Below are 26,668 nucleotides of genomic sequence, written 5' to 3'. Positions count from 1 at the left end.
CGCATAACTCCGTGCTTCTAAGTGGGACCAGCCCCGCACAGCCATACGGTGCCCGTACGTCTCAAGCGACCACGAGGTCACGTAATTTGCGAGCCACGGTCACATAAGTGGGACCGGCCCTTAAGTCAGGGGAGAGGAAACAAGATATGGAAGAGTACAAAGAACATGGAAGGTGTGAAAAAGAACAGATCAAAGCAGACAATGTCCAAGGAAATAAAGAATGGTTTACTGCTGGATGAGGGCAAAGTGACAAGGAGGCATACAACCCATAACATTAATCAGGAGGACAGTGGAGAACTAGTGTAGGGGAGGTGGGAGAGAGGTAAAGCAAGGGTTACTTGAATTCTATTTTCAGTTTTACTTTGTTCGAGAGTGTGAAGAGCATTGTTGTTTGTGGTAGCTTTCTGTGTGGGAGCAAATATCCAACAGGGTCTACATTTTACAAAGCATGTCATTGACTGGAGACTGCGTTGAGATATCTTGAGGTCTCTTGAGGAGGAATTGTATAAATCATTTTATCATCTCTGTAATTCTGGGTCATTTACTGTATATAAATATTGGGCCCCTCGGGAAATTAAACCTGCAGTGTGTCCGCTCATCACGGACCAGCTGATGGCACAGAAAATCATAATTTGCCAGCTGTTCATAAATACTGCACACACATGGATCAGACAGTTCCCAGTTGGGACTGGTGTAGATGGGACACGTTAGTTAGAGAACTAGGGTGGGGGAGGGGAAGGGTTATGTGAAGTTAGAGAAATCAATATTCATACTCAAAACATCACACATTCCTTCTCTCCAGAGATGCTGTCTGTCCCTCGAAGTCTCTTATTGTGACGGCTTTGTCCGACTTTTCCCTTCCCAACAATGCCACAGAGTCAGACCTGACATCACAGATCAGACCACGACTGCTGCTCCATCCAGCCCGTCCTCCCCACAACAGCATCAATACCTGCACTTTCTGCCTACTCCCTTTCCTGCCGGTACGTTAGGCATGACCACCTCACTATAACTCCTATCTACGACAGTGTTACACCCCGGATAATCCTGAGCAGAACACACTTACTGCAGGTGCAGTCCCCAGAGGCACTGGAAATCCCCCTGACTTCCTGTATCCTGCAGGAGGAGCATTCCAATCACCAACCTGCCATCCCAATGACACCAAACACCTTGGAAGAATCAAGAGGTTGGCACGGTGGCGCAGTTGCTGCCTTACAGTGCCGGAGAACCCAGGTTTGATCCTGACTAAAGGTGTTGTCTGTACGGAGCTTGTATCTTCCAGAACCAGGGGCCACAGTCTTAGAATAAAGGGGAGGCCATTTAAGACTGAGGTGAGAAAAAAATGTTTCACCCAGAGAGTTGTGAATTAGTGGAATTCCCTGCCACAGAGGGCAGTGGAGGCTAAATCACTGGATGGATTTAAGAGATAGTTAGATAGAGCTCTAGGGGCTAGTGGAGTCAAGGGATATGGGGAGAAGGCAGGCACGGGTTATTAATTGGGGACGATCAGCCATGATCACAATGAATGGCGGTGCTGGCTCGAAGGGCTGAATGGCCTCCTCCTGCACCTATATTCTATGTTTATATGTTTCTATGTTTCTTCGGTTTTCTACCACACTCCATAGACATAAAGGTTTGTAGGTTAATTCGCTTGGTATCATTGTGAATTGTCCCTAGTGTGTGTAGGATAGTGTTAATGTGTGGGGATCGATGGTCGATGCGGACTCGGTGGGCCGAAGGGCCCATTTCCGCAGTGCATCTCTAAACTAAAGTAAAAAGAGGGGTTTGTGAGGGTCGGCCATTCAGGGTATTCGAAAGAAGAGGTAGATAATTATTTTTTGGAAGATTAGGGAATTGAGGGTTATGGGGAAATCTGCAGTAAAAGAAGAGATGAGATTTGTGGCAAATCACACTGAATGGCAGGTTAGACCAACTCCGGCTCCTACACTCTCACTGTAGGAGACAAAGCACGTCACAAATCATTGTTTTAATCATAGACATAGTAAGGTGGCAGTGAATTGGGACAATCAATGTGCTGATGACTATTTCCTGGTCATTGATTTAGGTATTGATATTGGACATAGAGACATCGCTTGCTGTACACTGAGTTAATGCCTTGGCATCTTCGATGTCTGCCCAATAGAAAAGACAGGCGCTTGAACCAAAATCTCAATGTAAAGGCAGCATTTGTAACCATGAAGTTCTCTCTCAGCACTGCATTGAAGCTCCTTTATAGACTTTTATGTCGTGTGCTTGAGGTGAAACATGAATCAGGTCAGAATATTGACCATCTCTCAGCCGCTGCTACCATACTAAGGACACGCACCACAGGAAAGTCGGGAATGTATTGGGTCATTTCAGATCAACACCACCAATTTGACATGAAACTCACGTTTAAGATCCATCCAGTTCTGTTCATTGAAAGTAACAATTTCTTTGTTGACCAGTACCTCCACGCTGCTCTCACCGGGATGGTCAGGGATACGGACTTCAATTAAATCGGAGTTACCCTCCTGCATGGCAACGGCAGTAAAGCCAGTCACATGTGCATTCGTTCCTGCAGAAAGAAAGAACGGTTATTTATCAATCAATATAAAGGAAAACACACATACAAGTTCAGAAGATCTTAGAGATGTTGATCACACTATTCCGAATACAACTTGGTCCACGCCAAGCCCACTTTTTAAATTACCTACCTGCAGTGTGATTAACCCTGCAGATTTTCTCCTCTCATGCAGCACTGTTAACAGCCCCTATGCTAACCTCTACTCATTGCCAGTTCATTGGCTATATTTAAGAGGGAGTTAGATATGGCCCTTACAGGGGATACAAATGGAGAGAAGGCAGGTACGGGATTTCATAGAGTCAGGCTACAGAACCTACTCCTGCAACATTTCTATGGCCCTCTCAGCCAGGGTAAAGTCCCAACTTGTCCAAGCAGACCAGGATGTTCCTATCTGAGCTGCCAGTAGCCCAGAACTGTGTTATTCCATCTGCTCACTTGGGTGTCATCATATACCTATAGCTGCTGCATGTATCTTAAAAGTGTATTTTAAATGTTGTTTTTGTACCTACCTTATCCAATGCCTCTGACAGCTTATTCCATATACTCACCTCCCACTGTGTGAAAAGTTAACCCTCAGGTCCCTATTTAATCTTTCTCCTCTCACCTTAAACCTATGGCTCCCCTATACTGGTAGAAAGATTGTGACTATTTGCCTTATCTATGCCCCCCATGATGTTCTAAAAAAAATGCAGAACTTGGATATAACTCTCAGCATTTTAGCAGTTGGCAACTGGAGACGGTGCAGAAGAGATTCACCAGGATGCAGCCTGGATTGGAGGTTATTAGTTATGGGGAGGGTTGGACAGGCTGGGCTTACCTTCCTTGGAGCATAGGAGGCTAAGGGGTGACCTGATATTATAAAATAATAAGAGGCATAGATGGAGTAGATGGAGTAGATATTTGCCCATTTCTACAATGCAAGAGCTACATGCTCTTTTGGGGTCCCAGATTATAATTCGATAGTATATTATAGACCTCCAGTTACTTATCAATAGTTCTATAACTTTCAGCTGTTATTCTGTATTAACTGCCACTGCCATACAATTCCACCTTTATATCGATACGTTATTTACTATAATTTTACTATCATCAAGGTATAATTGTCCATTGGTATGATGCTGTAATTGCCCAGTTATAATATTATAATTGCCCAATATTATACTGTAATAACTGCACACTGTAATATGCAATTGCTCACTCATAATGGTGCAATGGCTTACAGTTTCCCAGTTATTGATGGAGTGTAGTAAATATAGCCTAATGAATTATAGAGAACATGAGAACCAGGTTGGCTGGACCAGGAGAACCAGAGTTGCTGTGGTGGCTGTTTATGTTAAATTTTATTTAATGTGACTGCGTATCTTGTTGTTTTTCACTTAATATGGCTGTATGGTAACTCAAGTTTCACTGTACCTTAATTGATACACGTGACAATAAACTGACCTTGAAACCTTGAAGTTCCAGATGTGTTCAAGAGAGCACAGGGGCCAACACCTCTATGCGTTAAAGGCCGTATGAACGAGATGGGGCCCTGGTGTGTTAAAGAAAGTCTGAGAACCAGGGTCCCTGTTTGTTAGAGAGTGTGTGGGAAGTGAGGTCTCTGTGTACATAAAGGAGTGTGGAAAGCAGGGTTCACTGCTGTGTGTTCACTGCTGTGCAGGAACCAGGAACCCTATGTGCTTGCTTCTCCTTCTCTTTTAAATGAAAAAAGAAAGGGAAAGGGCCTGACATAAATCTTATATCTTTATGAAACGAAGATTATCACTCTGTATACTTTAAATTAACATTTGATGTGCAATCATTAATCAATACAAGCAAATATCCAGATGCAGCAATCAATTTTGTAGCAATATAGCTTGATGTAATTTCCCCTGAAGCAAGACATTTTGGAAGGCACTCTCTGCTCCAGTGTCACATTTCCTTTCTCTATTCCGCACTTCCTGACATTTTAGTACTTTCCTGATGACACAGAATTGACACTCCATCCATGACAGCTCCCAGTCCTATCCCATCCCTCATCCTATTTCCCTCTAACTCTTTTACATGTTCATCACTCCAGCCCCCATGGCCTGTATCTGCTCCCATTTGCCAATCATGCTACCACGTAATGGGTGACACTGTGGCATAGCTGGTCGAGCCACTGCCTCACAGCACCAGAGACTAAAGTTTGATCCTAACCTCAGCTGCTGTCTCTGTTTGGTTCCTCCAGGTGCTCTGAATTTCCTCCCATATCTCAAAGATGTGTGTGTTCCTAGGTTAATCGGCCTCTGTAAATTGCCCCCAAGGTGTAGGAAGTGGATGCAAAATTGGGATAACATACATCTAGTGTGAACGGGTGATTGATGTTCAGATTGGTCTTAGTGTGCCGAAGGGTCTATTTCCATGCTGTATCTCCAAACTAAAACAGTAGAATATGGAAAGCCATTTCCCCACTAGGTGTAAGACCTCTGCTGTGTCATATAGTACTGCTCAGCATTGAAAATTGTTCAATACTCAAGTAAATTTATAGTGGATACTAAAACAAAACAATTTATTCAAAAGGATGATTCTGAAAAAATGCAAAAATAAGACTGACCTTGCATTTGTAGTAAATATAGATCGAAATGGGGTCAATGCTCTGTGGTGAACTTCACAATAATAACTACGAACAGTCATAATGTGTCTTCAACATGGTAAAACACACCAAAGAACTCCACAGGAACATTAATAGAAACATGGTGGGATGTCAGAACTGATTATAAGATTCTAGTCAGACAACACTCTGCAGCTTCTGAACTCAGTATAAAATCCTCCAAGGTAGATACAAAATGCTGGAGTAACTCAGCGGGTGAGGCAGCATCTATGGAGAGAAGGGATTGGCGACGTTTCTGGTCAAGACCCTTCTTCAGACTGGGTCTCGACACAACTTCAGATAACCGATATTTGCTATTGATATTGGAACAGGACATTTTCACTCTAAGTGTGAGAGTGGGTCCCCTGTCCATGACACCCTGACCTACTCTTTGCACTTCTTGTCATCCTCGGATTGCCCCATTAACAACCCATCTCTCTTGCAACTTTGGCCCCTCAACCTATTACAAATATTCATTTTATATTATGCACCTGCTTTCCCCACCCCCATGTTCTCTGCAATTTAAAACTAGTGTTATTTTCTGCTTCCTGTCTTTGACCTGAAACATTAACTCTGTTCCTCTACCCACCGATGCTGCCTCACCTGCTGAATGTTTTCATCAATTCTCACTTTAGTCACAGAACTAGTTCTGGAAATGTACTCATGTTCTATCTCCCCTGTTAGATGGGCATTAGCAATCTGCCTACTTGTCAGTTCATAAAATCTCCAAAAAAAGTAACATTACTCATTGATTCCATTTCCAAAACAAGTCCAGACGGTTTCCTTATGTTGCATCGCGTTTAGTTTAGTTTAGTTTAGTTTAGAGATACAGCGTGGAAACATGCCCTTTAGCCCACTGAGTCCACGCTGATCAGCAATCCCCATATACTCTTTGGGCAATGGGAGGAAACCGGAGATCCCAGGGAAAACCTACGTGGTCACAGGGAGAATGGACAAATTCTTTACAGACAGCACCCGTAGTCAGGATCGAACCCAGGTCTAAGGCATTGTAAGGTAGCAACTCTACCTCTGCGCCACCATGCCAGCACAGTTCAAGTAAAGTGAATATCAGCAGTCAAGTCCCTGACATCAGTGGTATCAACCTTCATACCACTGAACTCTGGTAATAGGCATGAAAGGGTCACAACTTAAAACAATCCGTTTCTGCTACAAGGGACATTGGCAGGAAATAAGTCATGGTAATGATACTCTAATACAGGAGAACCATCACCGATAACATTCTTAGATTAATCTTTTAATGAGACATAAACAAGAAGAGTTGGAATTATGCTCAGACTTCTGAAAAGCAATGTGCCAGGAGGTAGCTTCATTATGCAAAGAGCACTCGTAGAAAGAAATGTCCAGCAGGGTGTGTGTCTGGGAATGAGTACCTTTTATAATCTCCTGCATTATCTAGGAACTTTGTATTGCAGCTGTATGGTATGTGACAGCACTCCCTCCATTGGGTGGACAGCAACCCTCCCTGATCCCTATCATTGGCAGAGAGGCCAATCCCTAGCTTCATTGGAGATATCTGGCATCAAGTAGCTGATGGTGGTTTGGCCACCTGAACCTTGTCAGCCAATATCACCCAGGTATTCGAACCAGAGGGTGAGAGAAAGGGGAAAGGGAGTGGGAGAGGGGGAGAGGTACCCGGATGTGGCGCCGACGGACGAGAAGCCGAAGCAAAGAATGGAATGGAAACAAGGCTGAAACGCCAATAAACCAAAAGAGTCCGAAGACGAAACGTCTACTAACCAAAAGGACGGGACGCCTAAAAGCCAATGAACCGAAAAGCTGCATTGCCTAAACGCAAATTTACTGAATGGCTGCTCTGTCGAAACGACACCTACCCGAAAGGCGGCGTCGCCTACAAGCCAACGGACCGACTGCCGCTCAACAGAAAAGTCCAATAACGGACATGGCGTTGCCGGGGTGCGGGACTTGTCAATGATAGGTCCAGTCCCCCGCGTCCATCACATCACTGTGAAGGGATGAACATTGTCCCACACGTCCGCTCCACCTGACCCGCAGCCTGCGGAGGGTGGCCGTGGGAGAGTGGGGGCTGTCCCGAGGAATGCACACCTTTGGCCACTTTCAACTTGGTGCTTGGGTTCAGATTGCCCAGTCACCTATGGCTTGTGTGGGAAAAGGACCCCCACGCTCCTGTCTCCCCTTCTCTCCCCCTCTTCTTCCCCCCCCCTCTTTCACCCCCTCTCTCTCATTGCCGAACCTGGCATCATCCCTGACTCCACAGCTCCTTTCAGGTTTCAATTCAAAAGCCGCATTTAGTTAAAAACTAAAGGTTCACCACTTTATTGCACAGGTATTCTTTTGACTCACAATGCAATGGCGAGCAGCAAAGACATCTTCTGCAGCATATCTCAACAGAGGCTACTTCTACAGATCCTGGGACAATGTTGAGATTCTCTCTCCTGTCAATCACGTCATTAAGGCCACGGGGGGTAGGGACTATAAAACCCAGAAGTGTGGGCATGGCTCAGTCTCTGCAAGATGGAGGAGGGAGAGGTCATGACTCGCTGTCTTTATTTGCCTTGCACCCTGCTTGAAATGGTATGAAACTGCACTTGAATATGGTGGCCTTGCACCCTGCTTGAAGTGGTAAGAAACTGCACTTGAATTTGGTGGCTTTGCACCCTGCTTGAAATGGAATTTCAAGGAATAGCCGTGAGTCAACTGCCAGCCCACCAGCCGTGAGTGAGTGAGCTGTCAGCACAACAGGCTTGAGTGGCTGAGCCGCCAGCACAAGAATCCATTCGGCCCACAATGTCCATACTAATTGTATGGACTAATTGTCCAACACAGACAATGTCCAATGTCCCTCTGGAAACCAGTCCCTTCAACCCACAACACCCATACTAGCGCTCCAGAAAGCCCCCCCACTGGCCACCAATATCGGAATTGGTGGATAGGTGGAATATTGCGTTGGGGGACCAGCCCTCCCGTTTGAACATGGGACCCAACGGGTCCCACTTAGTCTAGTTAAAAGTAAAAATCAGAGATAGATTGTGGTATATTATGATTAATTTATGTACGTTTAGAGCTACATATTGGAGAAATATTTCTGGACATAAATCTCTATTTAGAATCAATAACAACCCAAGAGGTCAATTGTTTAGCTTTGCCACTACTTTTCCCGCTTCAAATAGTAATCCAATTCCATTTTTAAGTTACTATTGAACTTGTTTCTGCCTTCCATTCAGGCTCAGTTAATAATAGCAACCTACATAAAAATCATTTTATTCTCGTTTTCATATTCTTTTCCAAATACAGAGACCAGAACAATCTAGTCACTTATTTCCCCGTGTAAATTTTTTTCTTGAAACAACACATATTAGCCAATGTCTAAGCTCAAAATAAACTTTCATGTGGTAATTAATGGCAATTCTAAAGAACTCTTGAAATGCTTTTTTTTTCATATTTCTTTATGACAAAGGAGATAGCGATTGACCCATAGAGCCCATGCCGACTCGCAGAGTAACCCCATCAATCTTATTCCAGCACAACCTGCTCTCACACACAAGCCCATTCACACATCCTTTACACTTCACTACCTGCACACTCGGTGAACTATACAGTCATCATTTAACCTAATATCAACAATCTTTGGAATGCGAGATGAAAACTGGAGCAGTCAAGAAAAGATCATGTAATCACAGAAAGAACATGAAAGATCAGAATTGAACCAAGATTCTGAAGCAGTAACAGTCACACGACTGGCAAGAGACTGAGTGTCTCTGAGATTATTATTTAGCCTCTTAGATATTACAACCAGCTCTCTATTAGACACCATAAACAAATCGGAAGAAATGAATTGTGTAAACGCTCATTATTATTGATTTCTTTACAATGGATTTTGGTTTATCGTGGACGGAGTGTTCTCACATTAAGAAAACAGGCTGCTAGCGGCCATGGAAATTGACAAGCGACTGAAATTCATATGCAATTATGACGATCCATACTTTATTAAACATTGTAATAAACAGCCTTTAGTATTTTTATGTTACAGTAACAAAAATACATTTTTAGCTGTTAAAGAGAACTTTGTACACTCAGCAGGTTAGTGTCCTTGGAAGGAGAAACAGAATAAAATTTAAGGTCGATGTCTTGTCACCCTGAAATCTGGGTGGGCAGTTGGTCATGGGAATCTCAATGAGCAGGACAGGGTTTTCTCTCCCTACCACGATGCCACCCTAATGCCCCAGACATACTGCTGCCAGCGCCAACACACACAGCTTCCTTTGCCGCTTCCAGGTCCTGCCGCCTCCGCTGATCCTCACCTGCACTCCGGCCACCATAACTCTGCCGATCTCACCCAGCCACCATCAACACACCTGGATTCCAGGCCTAGTTCTGTGGATATGCTCTTCTAAAGCTCACCCCCTAGTCTAGTTCTGTAAAAAACAGTGACTCAAGCACTGGAACAACTACATTTTATTTTTGGATTGAACAGCAAATTCCCCTATACAATCGACACCTAAACCACCGCAGGTTCGATACTTGTCTCAGCCTGGCCAAGCCCTTCAGCCTCGTGCAAGCAGACACACTCCAAATGGTCACGCAGTCCCAAACTGAATAATGCAACATTTACCCTGGAACTCAAAGCAATCCTGCCAGGGCTAAACACTTTGGCCAATCAACAAACAGCAAGGTAACTGTCTTGCAAAATTATTTACATTATTTACAATTCTTTTGCAGCAATCCAATCAAACTCATGCACTTACATTACTTTGGAGGTCCTCTGCAAGAATCTCATTAATACTGACAATTGAAGACATTTCTTATCTGCAACATTGATCTGGGACCTAGACTTCCTAGCACCAGCCAGCAGCTTGTGGCTTTCTATACACAGAAATACAAACTTGACCAAAATGGCCTTAGAATGCATTAATCCTCTGCTAAATGTTGGTTCTATATCTGCTCCATTTTGGCCAGGATTTACAGTTCGAGTCTGAAGAAGGGTCTCGACCTGACCTGTCCATGTTCTCCAGAGATGCTGCCTGACCTGTTGAGCTACGTCAGCACTTTGTGTCCGTTTGTGTATTAACCCGCAGATCTTTATTTCTACTATTTGTGCAATGATATTTTATTACTCAACAATCCCTTATTCATTTATAGCAGACAATCAGTAATATTGGACACCATTATAACGAGAGTGTACTGTACATAAACAGTTGGGAGATATTGATCAATTGACATTATTCCAAGTAACATTACAAAATGGCCGACCCTTACCTTAAACAACATTGCTACCACACGACTGGCTAGAGTTCCATTGGTGCAATGTATTGAGAAATAGAAATGGGTTTGTCCATCTTGGAAAGAACAGATGGCTCAAAAAGGCAGCTACTTGTAAATAAAGTTGCTGCCTGAAGATCCTTACCTTCTGTAGTTTTGATTATTTTTGTCCTTCCTTGTATTTGCAAAGTTTCACTTGTAGAATTTCCTTCTCCTGTTACCAGGGTGTACTCTCCCCTCCCATTGAAAGTGAAGTTAGTACCATCAAACGTAAAGAGATGCGGGTCCCCAAATGCTGTGCCTGGAAAAGAGGAAAATAAATCTGACAATATTGCTGTAAGAATTTAGATAGTTATTTATATATGGGTGTTTCCGTAAATACAGCACTCAGTAGTTATTTTCCTGTTTTTAATGTAACATTCCCATGAAATTCCTGCCATTGCCGTTCCACCATCGTTCCTGCTGGGGTTCCTTTCCAGTCGACTTTAGCCAAATTTAGTTCTATGCCTTCTCTTTTAGTTTTATACTGTCCTTGACTTCCTTTGTCAGCCATGGTCACCTCAATCTTCCCCTAGAATCTTTCTTCCTCTTTGCGGTAGGTACCTCCTAGCGGCTCCTTTACCATGAGTATCAAATCCAGTTCATTACATAACACTAAATCCAGAATTGCCTTTTCCCTGGTAAGCTCCACTGCAAGCTGCTCTAAGAATCCATCTCGGAGGCACTCTACAAATTCCCTTTCTTGGGGTCCAGTAGCAACCTGATTTTCCCAGTCTCCCTGCATATTGAAATGACCACCATAACATTGCCTTTCTTACATGACAATTATATCTCCTGATGTAACCTGTATCCTATATCCTGGCTACTGTTTGGGGGCCTGTAAATAACTCCCATGAGGGTCTTTTTACCCATACTATTTCTCAGCTCAATCCACAAAGACTCTACATCTTCTGATCCTATGTCACACCTTGCTAAGGACTGGATTTCATTCCTTAACAACAGAGCTACTCTTTATTTTGGTATTCACCTCCCCTCCTCTCAAACCAGTTCCGATTTTACCCGACCTTATTCTCTTATCCCTTCTTAATCATTCCGTCCCATTAATTCTGAAGACTTCTACAGTATCTATTGCCCTGGTAATACGGTTTGTCAGGACTCTGGTCCCAGTCGGGTTCAAGTTGAGTCCGTCCCATTGGAACAGTTCCCTCCTTCCCCAATACTGGTGCCAACGTCCCACAAACTCAATCCCACTTCTTCCACACCAGTCTTAGAGCCACACATTCAACTCCATAATATTTTCAACGCTTAGCGGAACCTCTTTCCTCGTTCTACCCACATCATTGGTACCCACATGGACCATGACAATCGGATCTTTCCCCTCCCACTCCAAGTTCCTCTGCAGGCCAGGCGAGATGTCATGAAACCGGGCACCAGGCGGGCAGCACAGCCTTTCGGACTCTCGACCCTCATGTCAGAGAACATTGTCAACGCCCCTAACTATACTATCCCTAATGATAACAACCAGTCCATAATATACGGGATGAGTGTAGGATTGGTATAAAGGAGTGCTTGATGGTTGGTGAGGATTCAATAGACCAAAGGGCCTGTATCCATCCCATGCAATTCTACAATGTCATTGTTCCTTTGTGCATTGATGCATGAATATATCTCCATCACTTACCAACCTTCGGCGGCCTGTAGGTGCGACAGTCACTGGAAGGCCGCAGATCCATGTATTGCTGGCAGTTATCAGACCACAGGCAGCAGTAATAGAAACTAATCACATCGTAGAGACCATGGGAGAAGCCAGGCACCCGGGGGGGTCTCTTGTATGGTGGGGAGCCCCAGTCATGTCCCCGGTCAGGAGTGCTCCCTCCTGTGGAGTCTATGGTCAGAATCTGGTTGCCTTTGGCATTGTAGCAGCACTGTTGGCCTGCTCCATACTTGGGACTGGTGGAAGAAGAATAACATCAATGCAATAACCTTACTGTAGTAGCAAAATGATTGCGAGTTGAAGATTGAGTGGAGAGAATAGGAAGAATGCATTGCTCCTTTACTGCCAAGCCACTAGATGGCGCACCGAGCCTGGGAAGGAGACGGTAGGGACAAGGAACAACTGCAGATTCCTTGTTTTGGGTCGGGTGTAAAGAAAGGTCCTGACCTGGAACATCACTAATCCATGTTCTCCAGAGATGCTGCCTGACCTGCTGAGTTATTCTGCGAATGAGAAAGTGGGTATGTGTATGATTGAGTGAGAGAGAAAAAAAGAACAAGAGGAAAAGGCTGATTGAAAGAGACAAAGAGAGAGAGAGAGGAGGTGAGTGAGAAACAGTAAAAATGTAGAAACCGATGTCCTTGGGACAAACAAACTATAACTGAAAATGGAATGAAAGTAACACTTGCGTTCCCTCCGTCTCTGTCCTTCCCCTACACTAGTTCTCCAACTAGTTTCACTGAACTCCTGATTAATTTTACCGATTGTATGCCTCGTTGTCACCTTCCCCTTAGCCAACAATGAACCGTTTTACATTCCCTTGATCGTTGTCTCCTTTGATCTGTCGTTTTCACACCTTATGGGCCTGTCTTTACTTGATTGTTCAAACACACTCCCTCATTTCGCCCTCTGTACACACTTCAGTTCACTCGAAACTTCTGAGCGTTCCTTCCTTTAGACCAAGTCTCTTTCATCCTTAACATTGCTGACCTATCATGATTCCAATATTGAAATAAGTTTTTGTAAATCCTTTAATTGCCCTCATCTTTCCCTATCTTGGTAATATCACTCTAGCTCCGTATCGTTCTGAGCCCTGTAGATCGGCTATTTCCTCCTATCCAATTGTAATGCTTGGTTTTTTTTTGCTTTTTTGGGGGTTTTTTTTAAATTAAAATATTTATTCAATTATTTAAAAAAAACATTTACACTGCAATAAAACAAGCCAGAACCCACCACCATAAATACAATACAAACATATATCCATAATAAACTATTATACAATTATGATACAATCCTTATTGAGGATACATTCAACACCCTGCGGAGCCCAGCGGTCCCGGAACTCCCTCAGGGTGCCCACAGGGTATTCCCTTTCTAATCCCACCCGGGCACGGACGTAACCCCGCAAAAGTGGCAGGCGGCAGGCGAGTCTGTGAACCGCGAGAGAAACAGGTTGCAGGGAACACCTCGGTGCAATACCCTCCACCCCAGGTCCCCAATGTAGAGGGGGAGAATCCCTGCGAATTGTAATGCTTGTTAGTAGTCACTCCGCCTAATATGTGATTTATATTACCAAGAGCTTGCTTATGTAATTCAGTCCGAGTAGCTGTTAGGTACTGTAATGTTCTGCGTACCAATGCTGTAAGTGGCCTTTAATAAAAATGTGTTGTATTTTGATTGTGTACGACTCCACTCATTACATGCCCCTCATCCCCAATTCTACCCTCTTAATCATTTGGTTCATCTTTAACAAACAAGGCCTAAACTCTGGAATTGCTTCCTAAGCCTTTCCACCTCTCTGTGGCACCACATGCAACAGCAGACTGTAGCTAGGAATGTTCGGTGAACTATTGGAACTTTGTGGCAAACCTTGTGTAGGAAGGAACTATCGATGCTGGATTAAACCGAAGATAGACACAAAAAGCTGGAGTAACTGTCTGAAGAAGGGTCTCCTGAAACATCACCCAGCACTTGTATATTGCCTAGGTGAGGTCTACTGATTTCACCAGGTTGTCTGTAAAACAAAGCATTTCACTGTACCTAGCTACGTGGCAATAAAGTAGCATTGATCTTTGATTGATCTTTCCCTCTCTCCTCCAGGTTGACAAACCCAATTTGGTTGAGTTATGTCCATGGACCTGGAAAATGCATCGGACTTGCTGCAAGGCTGCATCTACCCCATACTCTGCCTTACACAATGTCCTCTTCCCTGTGATATGCACATCTGCCACAGGTAGGTACCCCATCCACTCATTCACCTGTGAACTGCTATTGACCAGTTCTTCACAACATATTGCACAGTAGTTGCATAAGAAGTAGGGCTAACTGATTAACAGAATCACGTTAGACACAAAATGCTGGAGTAACTCAGTGGGGCAGGCAGCATCTCTGGAGAGAAGGAATGGATGACGTCACCCATTCCTTCTCTCCAGAGATGCTACCTACACATGTTAATGTTTATGCTCTACATAAACCTTCTGCAACGACTTCATCTAATTCTATCAACAAATTTTATTTTAACTTTGCCTTAAAATACTGAATATTCATATAGACACAAGAGAATGCAGATACAGGTTTGTAATAAAATACATTATGTGCTGGAGTATGAATATTCATATTGTCAATTACTCTCCTTTACTTTGGACTAGAGATGCATTGTGGAAACAGGCCCTTCAGCCCACCAAATCCATGCCAACCAGTGATCACCCCGCAGCACTATGCTACACATTAGGGACAATTTAGAATTTTTACTGTAGCCAATTAACCTACAAACCTGTATGTCTATGGAATGTAGCAGGAAACTGGAGGACCCTGAGAAAATCCATGCAGTCACAGGGATAAGATAGAAACTCCGTACAGACAGCACCCATGGCAGGATCAAACCCGGGTGGGTCTCTGGCACTGTGAGGCAGCAATTATACCATTACGACACCGTGCTGCCTTTGCACAGTGGTGTATTTGTACTCCTACAAATAGCCATAACCTGTCTCAATAGAAACAGAGGTTTAGTGTATATTTTAATTAGTGTTTCATTTAAGATCCTTTGTTTGGATTATCACACATGGAAGCATCTTCACCTTTCTTTTCTAAACCCTTCTGAATTTCGAAGACCTTTATCGAGACATAATGCCTTTCTCTTTCTGCAGTAAATTAATAGAAACATAGAAAATTCGGCCCTTTGAGCCTGCACTGCCATTCAATAAGATCATGGCTGATCATCCAACTCAGTATCCTGTACCTGCCTTCTCTCAATCCCCCCTGATCCCTTTAGCCACATGGGCCACATCTAACTCCCTCTTAAATATAGCCAATGAACTGGCCTCAATTACCTTCTGTGGCAGAGAGTTCCAGAGATTTACCACTCTCTGCGTGAAAAATGTTTTTCTCATCTCGGTCCTAAAGGATTTCCCCTTTATCCTTAAACTGTGACCCCTTGTCCTGGACTTCCCCAACATCGGGAACAATCTTCCTGCATCTAGCCTGTCCAACCCCTTAAGAATTTTGTACGTTTCTATAAGATCCCCCCTCAATCTTCTAAATTCTAGCGAGTACAAGCCGAGTCTATCCAATCTTTCTTCATATGAAAGTCCTGACATCCCAGGAATCAGTCTGGTGAACCTTCTCTGTACTCCCTCTATGGCAAGAATGCCTTCCTCAGATTAGGAGACCAAAACTGTACGCAATACTCCAGGTGTGGGCTCACCAAGACCCTGTACAACTGAACGTGTCCAGTTTTTCCAGATTGTTATAAGGCCTCAGCTCTGGCATCAATGTATTGCACCTTTCTAGATGTGTGCTTCATTATTTTATTGGGATGAGTAGAATAGAACAGTTGTCACCTAACTGGATGACAGGTCACAACTGAGGGATGAATTAATTATCCAGTCTTGTCTCCATGTTTCTACAATTGCCCACTGGGATATGAATACCAACTGTGTGAATGGGCTCCATGAACTCTCAGTTATTAATATTGAACAGCTGGATTGCAATTCACAACAATTTATTACAAGAGATAGAAATCAAATCAAATGTTTTCCAATTGGAATATCGGTCTGAATTTCAAGCCTATTTCACATCAGGGTGTCAGATAGCCAGAAAGTGATCCCTGATGCCAACAACTTGAAATGGGTAGGGTGGGAGATTGATGAAGAAGTAAGTGTCAATGTTATATTCACTCCATCACCCACATATAAAGAAAAACAGCAGTATGATATTTGGGAAATGGCCTTATCAACTCAGTTAATTCTTGCTGGCATTCCACGCTAGCAATTACTTACTCTCACATTTCAGGGTCCTGATCCTATATCCAAATTTCATTGATGAACATTGACTTAGTTTCCCTCAACCAATATTTAGTTTAGTTTAGTTTAGTTTAGTTTAGAGATACAACATGGAAACAGGCCCTTCGGCCCACCGAGTCCACACCTACCAGCGATCCCCGCTCATTAACACTATCCTACACACACTAGGAACAATTTACATACACCAAACCAATTATTCTACAAACCTGTACGTCTTTGGAGTGTGGGAGGAAACCGAAGATCTCGGAGGAAACCCATGCTGTCACTGAGAGAACGGACAAACTCCGTACAGACAGCGCCCGCATTCTTCATATTAGTTCTAAAGCCTCACAACATTGTTGTAGTAAGTTTCTCTTTCTTCATGTTCTGAATCTTATGTGTTTATGGCCTTTTGTACTCCAGCACTAGGATATTCTTCAGGGTTTATGCATTTCTGAAAACATCTGCTCCAAAAAGATTCGAGAACCGGGAGTGACATTATTGACTTCGCTTTGGCAAACAATGGGAATTTATCTGGAAGAGTCTCACACTCTGGATACATCATGCAATCTGCTCTAGAATTACAACTTGGACAAAATGTTGCATGTTGACACCGTTAGATGTCCAGATCATAACTGCCAGCAGATTGCCAGTTTTTATTTGGCACCCAGATAAGATTAGCAATTTAATGAATGTCAGGAGAGCCCCTGAATGTCTGCACAGAGCGTTACAGTGCCTCATTAAAGAGGAAGATGAAATTGGAGGTTGGGATCATAAACTTCCAAGTGACTGTGGCAGGGCCTGAATACCATCATGAACTACAAGCTGAAATCGGGGGGCAATCTCTATCGACAATGCATCGTTACCACATCAGCTCAATGCCTTTTATGTCCGTTTGATCAGGCAAACAAATGTCCACCTAGAGGCGATCTCCATCCCCCATTACCTCTGCCCCATACATCTTGGTAGCAGAAGTCACAAATGCTTTCACGAGGGTGAACTTTCGGAAAGCAGCCAGCAAGGATGGTGTCTCTGTGCGAGTTTGAAATCATGCAGCAATCAATCAACTGGCCAGTCTTTGTTAACATCGTCACTTCTCACTTCAGCAGTTTCCTGCATCCTATCTACTTCAAGGAATGATGTGCAGAGAGATTGTGGTGTCATAGATCATATCTTACTGGAGGTGGCAGCACATATACAGGGTGGTAAAGAAGGCATATAGCATGCTAGCATTCATTGTTAAGGGCATTGAATATAAGAGTCGGGAAGTCATGATGCAGCACTTTGGTCAGCCTGCATTTGGAGTATTACGTTCAGTCTGGTCGCTCTATGACAGGAAAGATGTGGAGGCTACAGAGGAATCATAGTCATACAGCATGAGCCAGGGCCTTCAGCCCAACGTGCCCACATCAAACAACTTACCCCATCTACATGTCCCACCTGCCTGCATTTAGCCCATATCCCTCCATGCCTTTCCTATTTATGTACACGTCCAAAGTTAAGTTAAGTTAAGTTTAGGTTTATTGGCCCAGTATTCACATACAAGGAATTTGCATTGGTGCTCCGCCCGCAAGTGATAACATGACATACAGTGGCAGTTAGGAATGATACATAAAACATTAAACATTAATAATAAAACATTATTGATTAAACATGTGAATTAAATAAAATTACAGAGCAAATGGAGGCTACAGATTTTTGGTTATTGAGTAGAGCTACTACTCGTGGAAAATAGCTGTTTTTATGTCTTGCTGTGGCAGCTTTGATGGTCCAGAGCCGCTTTCGGAAGACGGAAGTGATTCAAAGAGTTAGTGGCCAGGGTGAGAGGGGTCAGAGATGATCTTACCCACTCGCTTCCTGGCCCTTGCAATGGACAGTTCGTCAATGGAGGGATGGTTGTAGCCAATAACCTTCTCAGCTGATCGGACGATTCGCTGCAGCCTCCAGGTGTCGTGCTTGGTGGCTGAGCCAAACCAGACCATGATGGAGAAGGTACAATTGGACCATCATTGCCTGTGGCAGATTGTGCTTCCTCAGTTGCCGCAGGAAGTACATCCTCTGTTGGGCTTTTTGTCTGTGGAGTCGATGGTCGCCCCCCACTTAAGGTCCTTGGAGATGATGGTTCCCAGGAACTTAAAAGACTCCACAGATGTGACTGTAGTGTTGTTGCTAGTGAGTGGGGTGAGGGGAGGAGGCGCACTCCTAAAGTCTACTAACAATTCCACTGTCTTAAGAGCATTGAGCTCAAGGTTGATGCAATGACACCGGGACACCAGCTGTGTCACTTCCTGTCTGTAGGCAGATTCCTCCCCATCCTGGATCAGTCCAATCAGGGTTGTGTCATCCGCAAACTTGAGAAGCTTGACAGAGGTGTCAGTGGAGGTGCAGTGATTTGTGTAGAGAGAGTGTAGGAGAAAGTATGCAGCCTTGCGGTGCTCCTATGCTGAGGGTTTGCGGGTCGAGATGTGCTTTCCCAACATCACATGCTCACAAAGGCTTCTTAAACAATGTAATCTTACCTGCCTCAGCTACCTCCTCCAGCAGCACATTCCATATACCTACTATCCTTTGCGTAAAACAGGTTTAACAGATTGCTGCATGGATTAGAGGGTTTCATTTAGAGGGAGAGGTTGAATAGGCTTGGATTGTTTTCTCTGGAACAATGGAGGTTGACGAGTAGAAAGAAGTGTATATAATTTTGAGGGACATGCAGGGCCGGATTTACGTATAAACTAGACAAGCTTAAGCTTAGGGCCTCGAGATCTAGAGAGGCCTACTCACCTCGCTGCCTCACCGGACCCGTCGAACCTCGCCGCCCCACCGACCATCCACCAGCAGCCCGCAGCCGCCGCCTTACCTGCAGCCTGGACTCAGCACTGGGCCTGAAGATTCCATGCTGCAGATTCCCACTCCCCTGAGATTGACTGTGCTGGGTCCCAGCGCTAGCCATCCCCCCCCCCCGACCCCATCCCAGCTCTTCCCCACCCACACTACAGTCCTCATACCCCCCTACCCCCTGACCACCCACCACCCCTCCACCAGACATCGCTTCGGCATCAGTCCACTCACTTGCCTTCCTCCGGCTGCAACCCCCATCCCTGCCGTGTGTTCACCATCCCCCCTGACCTCCCCCTCTCAGATACCGAACGGTCGGTCCTCAGCAGAGGCCTCACCTTTGTCCCCCTCCGTCCCACCTCAATGAGTTCCGCGCCCGCCGCGATTTGGAGGTCTTCTTCCGCCACCTCCGCCTCACACCGTTCTTCCATGGGAAGGAGTCCTCGCCCCCCATTGATGATCCCTTTTCCCGTCTCCAACAGACCCCCTCCTCTTGGACCACCTCCCCCCCCTCATGGCCATTGGTACAATGAAATTTGGGGGTCACCATCCGACGTCGGAACGGGAGAACATTCTCAGCGGCTTGGACTTCCGAATCGGCCACTTCCTACCGGAGACCGCGGCTCCCGAAGTCCACAGGCCGAGCTGGGTGGAGATTCACTCTGGCGGCCCTCGGCAAAGGGATCCCAGGGCTCCGTGATATTAAAATCAACGCGGCTCAAGGCTGGAAGCTCCGCAAACCATGGCTCCATGATGTTAAAGCAGCAGGACCAACACTCCGGAGCTTCAAACGGCGATCCAGGTAAGGCATCGCCCGCTCCGCGGTGAATACAATATGTATTTTAAAACCAACTGTTTAATGACAACATACAGTAGGATCTAAAAGTGTCACACTGTCACTGTCGGGTAGCCAGGGTCCTCTAGTCGTGGGGGTGATGGATTGGGAGGGGGGGGGCTCACAAGTGAAATAGCTCTTCATCTAAATCCGGCCCTGGGGACATGGGTGGTCAGAACCTTTATTCTGGGGGTGGAAATGTCTAACACTAGCTATAGAGGACATACTGTAGCTATAAAGTGAGAGGGGACAAGTTTATTTGAGATGTGCGGAGCAATTTTTTCACAGCGTTGCCTGGAAAGCATTGCCGCGGATGGCGGTAGATGCAGATACGTTTGTTGTGTTTATGAGGCTTTTAGACAGGCACATGTAAGTGCAGAGAATAGAGAATAGAAGGATATGGATCATGTACAGGCAATGCACAATAGACAATAGGTGCAGGAGTAGGCCATTCGGCTCTTCGAGCCAGCAACGCCATTCAATGTGATCATGGCTGATCATCCACAATCAGTACCCCGTTCCTGCCTTCTCCCCATATCTCCTGACTCTGCTATCCTTAAGATGAAGCAGATTAGATCAGTTAGGCATCACGTTTAACACAAACATTGTGGGCCAAAGAGCCCATTCCTGTTCTGTGCTGTTCCGTATTCTATGTTGTATATTCTCTTCCAGTCCCCAAGAAAAAACAAAGTGACTTGTCTCAATATTGAAGTGATTTAAAAGTGTGGTGATGGTATTTGTCCTCAGCACAAGTCTCCCAGACAATCAAAATCCCTTGCAATTTCCATATAGGACAAGTAGGTTATGGAGGACACAATCTACATTCAGCTCTGCATCAACTTTACAATCACCATAAATATCTCAGGATTCATCTGCAACTGGCTTCTGAACTTCCTGACCGGCATACATCAGTCTGCCAGAATTGGTCATAGGTTGCACCAGCTTCTCATTCTCACCTAGCAAACAGCTAACAATGGCCTGTTTCCTTTATCATCATTGCCTTTTACATATCTTTCATTCATTTGTTCTATATCTCCCTACTTCATTGTTTATGTCTCTCGTTTCCCATGATTCTAGTCTGAAGAAGAGTCTCGACCCGAAACATCAGCACCAAAGAGGTTCTTCTGCAGTTGTATAGGGCTCTGGTAAGACCACATATGGAGTATTATGTACAGTTTTGGTCTCCTAATTTGAGAAAGGACATCTTTGTGATTGAAGCAGTGCAGCGTAGGTTCACGAGATTGATCCCTGGGATGGCGGGACTGCCATATGAGGAAAGATTGAAAAGACTAGGCTTATATTCACTGGAGTTTAGAAGGATGAGGGGAGAAACATATAACATTACAACTGGACAAGCTACATTCAGGGAAAATGTTCCCAATGTTGGGCGAGTCCAGAACCACAGGCCATAGTCTTAGAATAAAGGGGAGGCCATTTAAGACTGAGGTGAGAAAAAACCTTTTCACCCAGAGTGTTATGAATTTGTGGAATTCCCTGCCACAGAGGGCAGTGGAGGACAAATCACTGGATGGATTTAAGAGAGAGTTAGATAGAGCTCTAGGGGCTAGTGGAATCAAGGGATATGGGGAGAAGGCAGGCACAGGTTATTGATTAGGGACGATCAGCCATGATCACAATGAATGGCGGTGCTGGCTCGAAGGGCCAAATGGCCTCCACCTGCACCTATTTTCTATGTTTCTATCTATGTTTCCAGAGATGCTGCTTGTCCATCTGAGTTACTCCAGCATTTTGTGTCAATCTTTGGTTTAAACCAGCATCTGCAGTTCCTCCTGCTCATCTCCTCCACCCTGACTCTCAAGTGCTTCAGGGTAGTTACTCCCCAAGGCATCTAAGAAGATGCAGATTTTCCACAAGGATTTTCTTAATTTTTTACGGTGAATAGAATGACTAGAAATTATTCTATCAGAATGCAGTGCAGCCCATCACAGGCTTGTCACTTCATTCCATGCAGTCCATCTTCATAGTGTTGCATCAGAAGGCTGGAAGGATCAATGATACTAATCATCCTGGCCATTCCCTTTCCACTCTTCTGCCTTCTGGGAGAAACATAGAAACATAGAAATTAGGTGCAGGAGTAGGCCATTCGGCCCTTCGAGCCTGCACCGCCATTCAATATGATCATGGCTGATCATCCAACTCAGTATCCCATACCTGCCTTCTCTCCATGCCCCCTGATCCCCTTAGCCACAAGGGCCACATCTCACTCCCTCTTAAATATAGCCAATGAACTGGCCTCAGCTACCCTCTGTGGCAGAGAGTTCCAGAGATTCACCACTCTCTGTGTGAAAAACGTTCTTCTCATCTCGGTTTTAAAGGATTTCCCCCTTATCCTTAAGCTGTGACCCCTTGTCCTGGACTTCCCTAACATCGGGAACAATCTTCCTGCATCTAGCCTGTCCAACCCCTTAAGAATTTTGTAAGTTTCTATAAGATCCCCTCTCAATCTCCTAAATTCTAGAGAGTATAAACCAAGTCTATTCAGTCTTTCTTCATAAGACAGTCCTGACATCCCAGGAATCCGTCTGGTGAACCGTCTCTGCACTCCCTCTATGGCAATAATGTCCTTCCTCAGATTTGGAAAACTGTACGCAATACTCCAGGTGTGGTCTCACCAAGACCCTGTACAACTGATGTAGAACCTCCCTGCTCCTATACTCAAATCCTTTTGCAATGAAAGCTAACATACCATTCGCTTTCTTTACTGCCTGCTGCACCTGCATGCCTACCTCCAATGACTGGTGTACCATGACACCCAGGTCTCGCTGCATCTCCCCCTTTCCCAATCGGCCACCATTTAGATAATAGTCTGCTTTCCCGTTTTTGCCACCAAAATAGATAACCTCACATTTATCCACATTATACTGCATCTGCCAAACATTTGCCCACTCACCCAGCCTATCCAAGTCACCTTGCAGTCTCCTAGCATCCTCCTCACAGCTAACACTGCCCCCCAGCTAAGTGTCATCCGCAAACGTGGAGATATTGCCTTCAATTCCCTCATCCAGATCATTAATATATATTGTAAATAGCTGGGATCCCAGCACTGAGCCTTGCGGTACCCCACTAGTCACTGCCTGCCATTGTGAAAAGGACCCGTTTACTCCTACTCTTTGCTTCCTGTTTGCCAGCCAGTTCTCTATCCACATCAATACTGAACCCCCAATGCCTTGTGCTTTAAGTTTGTATACTAATCTCTTATGTGGGACCTTGTCGAAAGCCTTCTGGAAGTCCAGATACACCACATCCACTGGTTCTCCCCTATCCACGCTACTAGTTACATCCTCGAAAAATTCTATAAGATTCGTCAGACATGATTTAGCTTTTGTAAATCCATGCTGACTTTGTCCAATGATTTCACCACTTTCCAAATGTGCTGCTATCCCATCTTTAATAACTGACTCTAGCAGTTTCCCCACTACCGATGTTAGACTAACTGGTCTGTAATTCCCCATTTTCTCTCTCCCTCCCTTCTTAAAAAGTGGGGTTACGTTTGCTATCCGCCAATCTTCAGGAACTACTGCAGAATCTAAAGAGTTTTGACTAATCTCTTTCTTTTCACATATCTATAAAAACTTTTGCAGTCAGTTTTTATGTTCCCTGCCAGTTTTCTTTCATAATCTATTTTCCCTTTCCTAATTAAGCCCTTTGTCCTCCTCTGCTGATCTTTGAATTTCTCCCAGTATGCTGCTTTTTTTGGCTAATTTGTACGCATCATCCTTCGCTTTGATACTATCCCTGATTTCCCTTGTTATCCATGGATGTACTACCTTCCCTGATTTATTCTTTTGCCAAACTGGTATGAACAATTTTTGTAGTTCATCCATGCAGTCTTTAAATGTCTTCCATTGCATATCCACCGTCAACCCTTGTAGAATTAATTGCCAGTCAATCTTGGCCAATTCATGTCTCATACCCTCAAAGTTACCTTTCTTTAAGTTCAGAACCATTGTTTCTGAATTAACAATGTTACTCTCCATCCTAATGAAGAACTCAACAGAAGATACAGGAGCTTGAAAGGTTGAATGTCTGGACATTAGAACAGCTTCTTCCTTACTGCTATCAGACTTCTGAACCAATGACCACGTTCCCAGCTGCAGCGTTCAGCTGTTCCATTATTAGTCTTTGATGGTGTCACTACTTCAGATTGCACTGCAATATAACCATATAACAATTACAGCACGGAAACAGGCCATCTCGGCCCTACAAGTCCGTGCCGAACAATTATTTTCTCCTAGTCCCATCTACCTGCACTCAGACCATAACCCTCCATTCCTTTCCCATCCATATACCTATCCAATTTATTTATAAATGATAAAATCAAACCTGCCTCTACCACTTCCACTGGAATGACCACTTCCACACAGCCACCACTCTCTGAGTAAAGAAGTTCCCCCTCATATTACCCCTAAACATCTGTCCCTTAATTCTGAAGTCATGTCCTCTTGTTTGAATCTTCCCTACTCTCAATGGGAAAAGCTTGTCCACGTCAACTCTGTCTATCCCTCTCATCATTTTAAAGACCTCTATCAAGTCCCCCCTTAACCTTCTGTGCTCCAGAGAATAAAGACCTAACTTATTCAACCTATCTCTGTAACTTAGTTGCTGAAACCCAGGCAACATTCTAGTAAATCTCCTCTGTGGTCTCTCTATTTTGTTGACATCCTTCCTATAATTGGGCGACCAAAATTGTACACCATACTCCAGAATTGGTCTCACCAATGCCTTGTACAATTTTAACATTACATCCCAACTTCTATACTCAATGTTCTGATTTATAAAGGCTAACATACCAAAAACTTTCTTTACCACCCTATCTACATGAGATTCCACCTTCAGGGAACTATGCACAGTTATTCCTAGATCCCTCTGTTCAACTGCATTCCTCAATTCGCTACCATTTACCATATACATCCTATTTTGATTTGTCCTGCCAAGATGTAGCACCTCACACTTATCAGCATTAAACTCCATCTGCCATCTTTCAGCCCATTCTTCCAGTTGGCCTTAATCTCTCTGTAGACTTTGGAAATCTACTTCATTATCCACAACACCACCTATCTTAGTATCACATGCATGCATACTTACTAATCCAATTTACCACACCATCATCCAGATCATTGATGTACATGACAAACAACAGTGGAACCAACACAGATCCCTGAGGCACCCCACTAGTCACCTGCCTCCATCCTGACAAACAGCCAACAACCATTACTCTCTGGCATCTCCCATTCAGCCACTGTTGAATCCATCTTGCTATTCCTGCATTTATACCCAACAGTTGAACCTTCTTAACCAACCTTCCATGAGGAACCTTGTCAAAGGCCTTACTAAAGTTCATATAGACAACATCCACTGCTTTACCCTCATCAATTTCCCTAGTAACCTCTTCAAAATATTCAAGAAGATTAGTCAAACATGACCTTCCAGGCACAAATCCATGTTGACTGTTCCTAATCAGACCCTGTTTATCCAGATGCTTATATATATTATCTCTAAGTATCTTTTCCATTAATTTTTCCACCACTGAAGTCAAACTAACAGGTCTATAATTGCTAGGTTTACTCTTAGAACTCTTTTTAAACAATGGAACAACATGCGCAGTATGCCAATTCCCGGCCCTATTCCCGTTTCTAATGACATTTGAAATATTTCTACACTAACTTCCCTCAATGTCCTAGGGAATATCCTGTCAGGACCTGGAGACCTACCACTTTTATATTTGTTTAAAGTGTCAGTACTTCTTTTTCTTTGAATCTCATAGTATCCATAGCTACTCTACTTGTTTCCCTTACCTCACATAATTCATTATCCTTCTCCTTGGTGAATACCGAAGAAAATAAATTGTTCAATATCTCCCCCATCTCTTTTGACTCTGCAGATTGCTGTCCAATCTGTCTCTCTAATGGACCAATTTTATCTCTTGTTATCCTTTTGCTATTAATATAACTGTAGAAACCCTTTGGATTTACTTTCACCTTACTTACCAAAGCAACCTCATATCTTCTTTTAGTTTTTCTAATTTCTTTCTTAAGATTCTTTTTATATTCTTTATACTCCTCAAGCACCTCATTTACTCCATGCTGCCTATAATTATTGTAGATCTCTCTCTTTTTCCGAACCGTGTCCAATTTCCTTTGAAAACCATGGCTCTTTCCAATTTTTACTATTTCCTTTCAACCGAACAGGGACATAAAGATTCTGTACTCTTAAAATGTCCCCTTTAAATGTCCTCCATTTCTCTTCTACATCCTTCCCATAAAACAAAATGTCCCAGTTCACTCCTTTTAAATCCTTTTGCATCTCATCAGTTAGCCTTTCTCCAATCAAAAATCTCAACCCTAGGTCCAGTTCTGACCTTCTCCATAATTATATTGAAACTAATGGTGTTGTGATCACTGGACCCGAAGTGCTCCCCAACGCATACCTCCGCCACCTGACCTGTCTCGTTTCCTAACAGGAGGTCCAACACCGCCCCTTCTCTAGTAGGTTCCTCTATGTATTGCTGCAAAAGACTATCCTGCACACATTTTACAAACTCCAACCC

At 44.0% G+C, this 26,668-nt stretch overlaps 1 protein-coding gene across 1 annotated transcript in view; it reads right to left on the bottom strand.

Moving 5' to 3' along the window:
• susd2 (sushi domain containing 2) overlaps positions 1–26,668 on the bottom strand; it is a 140,956-nt gene that overhangs the window by 48,901 nt on the left and 65,387 nt on the right. The window contains exons 9-11 of the mRNA XM_055655565.1: positions 12,118–12,386; positions 10,582–10,737; positions 2,393–2,557 (exon numbers count right to left, since the gene is read on the bottom strand). Coding sequence (XP_055511540.1) covers positions 2,393–2,557; positions 10,582–10,737; positions 12,118–12,386 — 590 coding nt within the window. The remainder of the gene's footprint in view (positions 1–2,392; positions 2,558–10,581; positions 10,738–12,117; positions 12,387–26,668) is intronic.

This window comes from Leucoraja erinacea, chromosome 25 (assembly GCF_028641065.1).
Source record: "Leucoraja erinacea ecotype New England chromosome 25, Leri_hhj_1, whole genome shotgun sequence".
NCBI lineage: Eukaryota > Metazoa > Chordata > Chondrichthyes > Rajiformes > Rajidae > Leucoraja > Leucoraja erinaceus.
The sequence above is the reverse complement of the archived record's forward strand: the minus strand, read 5'-3'. Positions and strand labels throughout refer to the sequence as shown.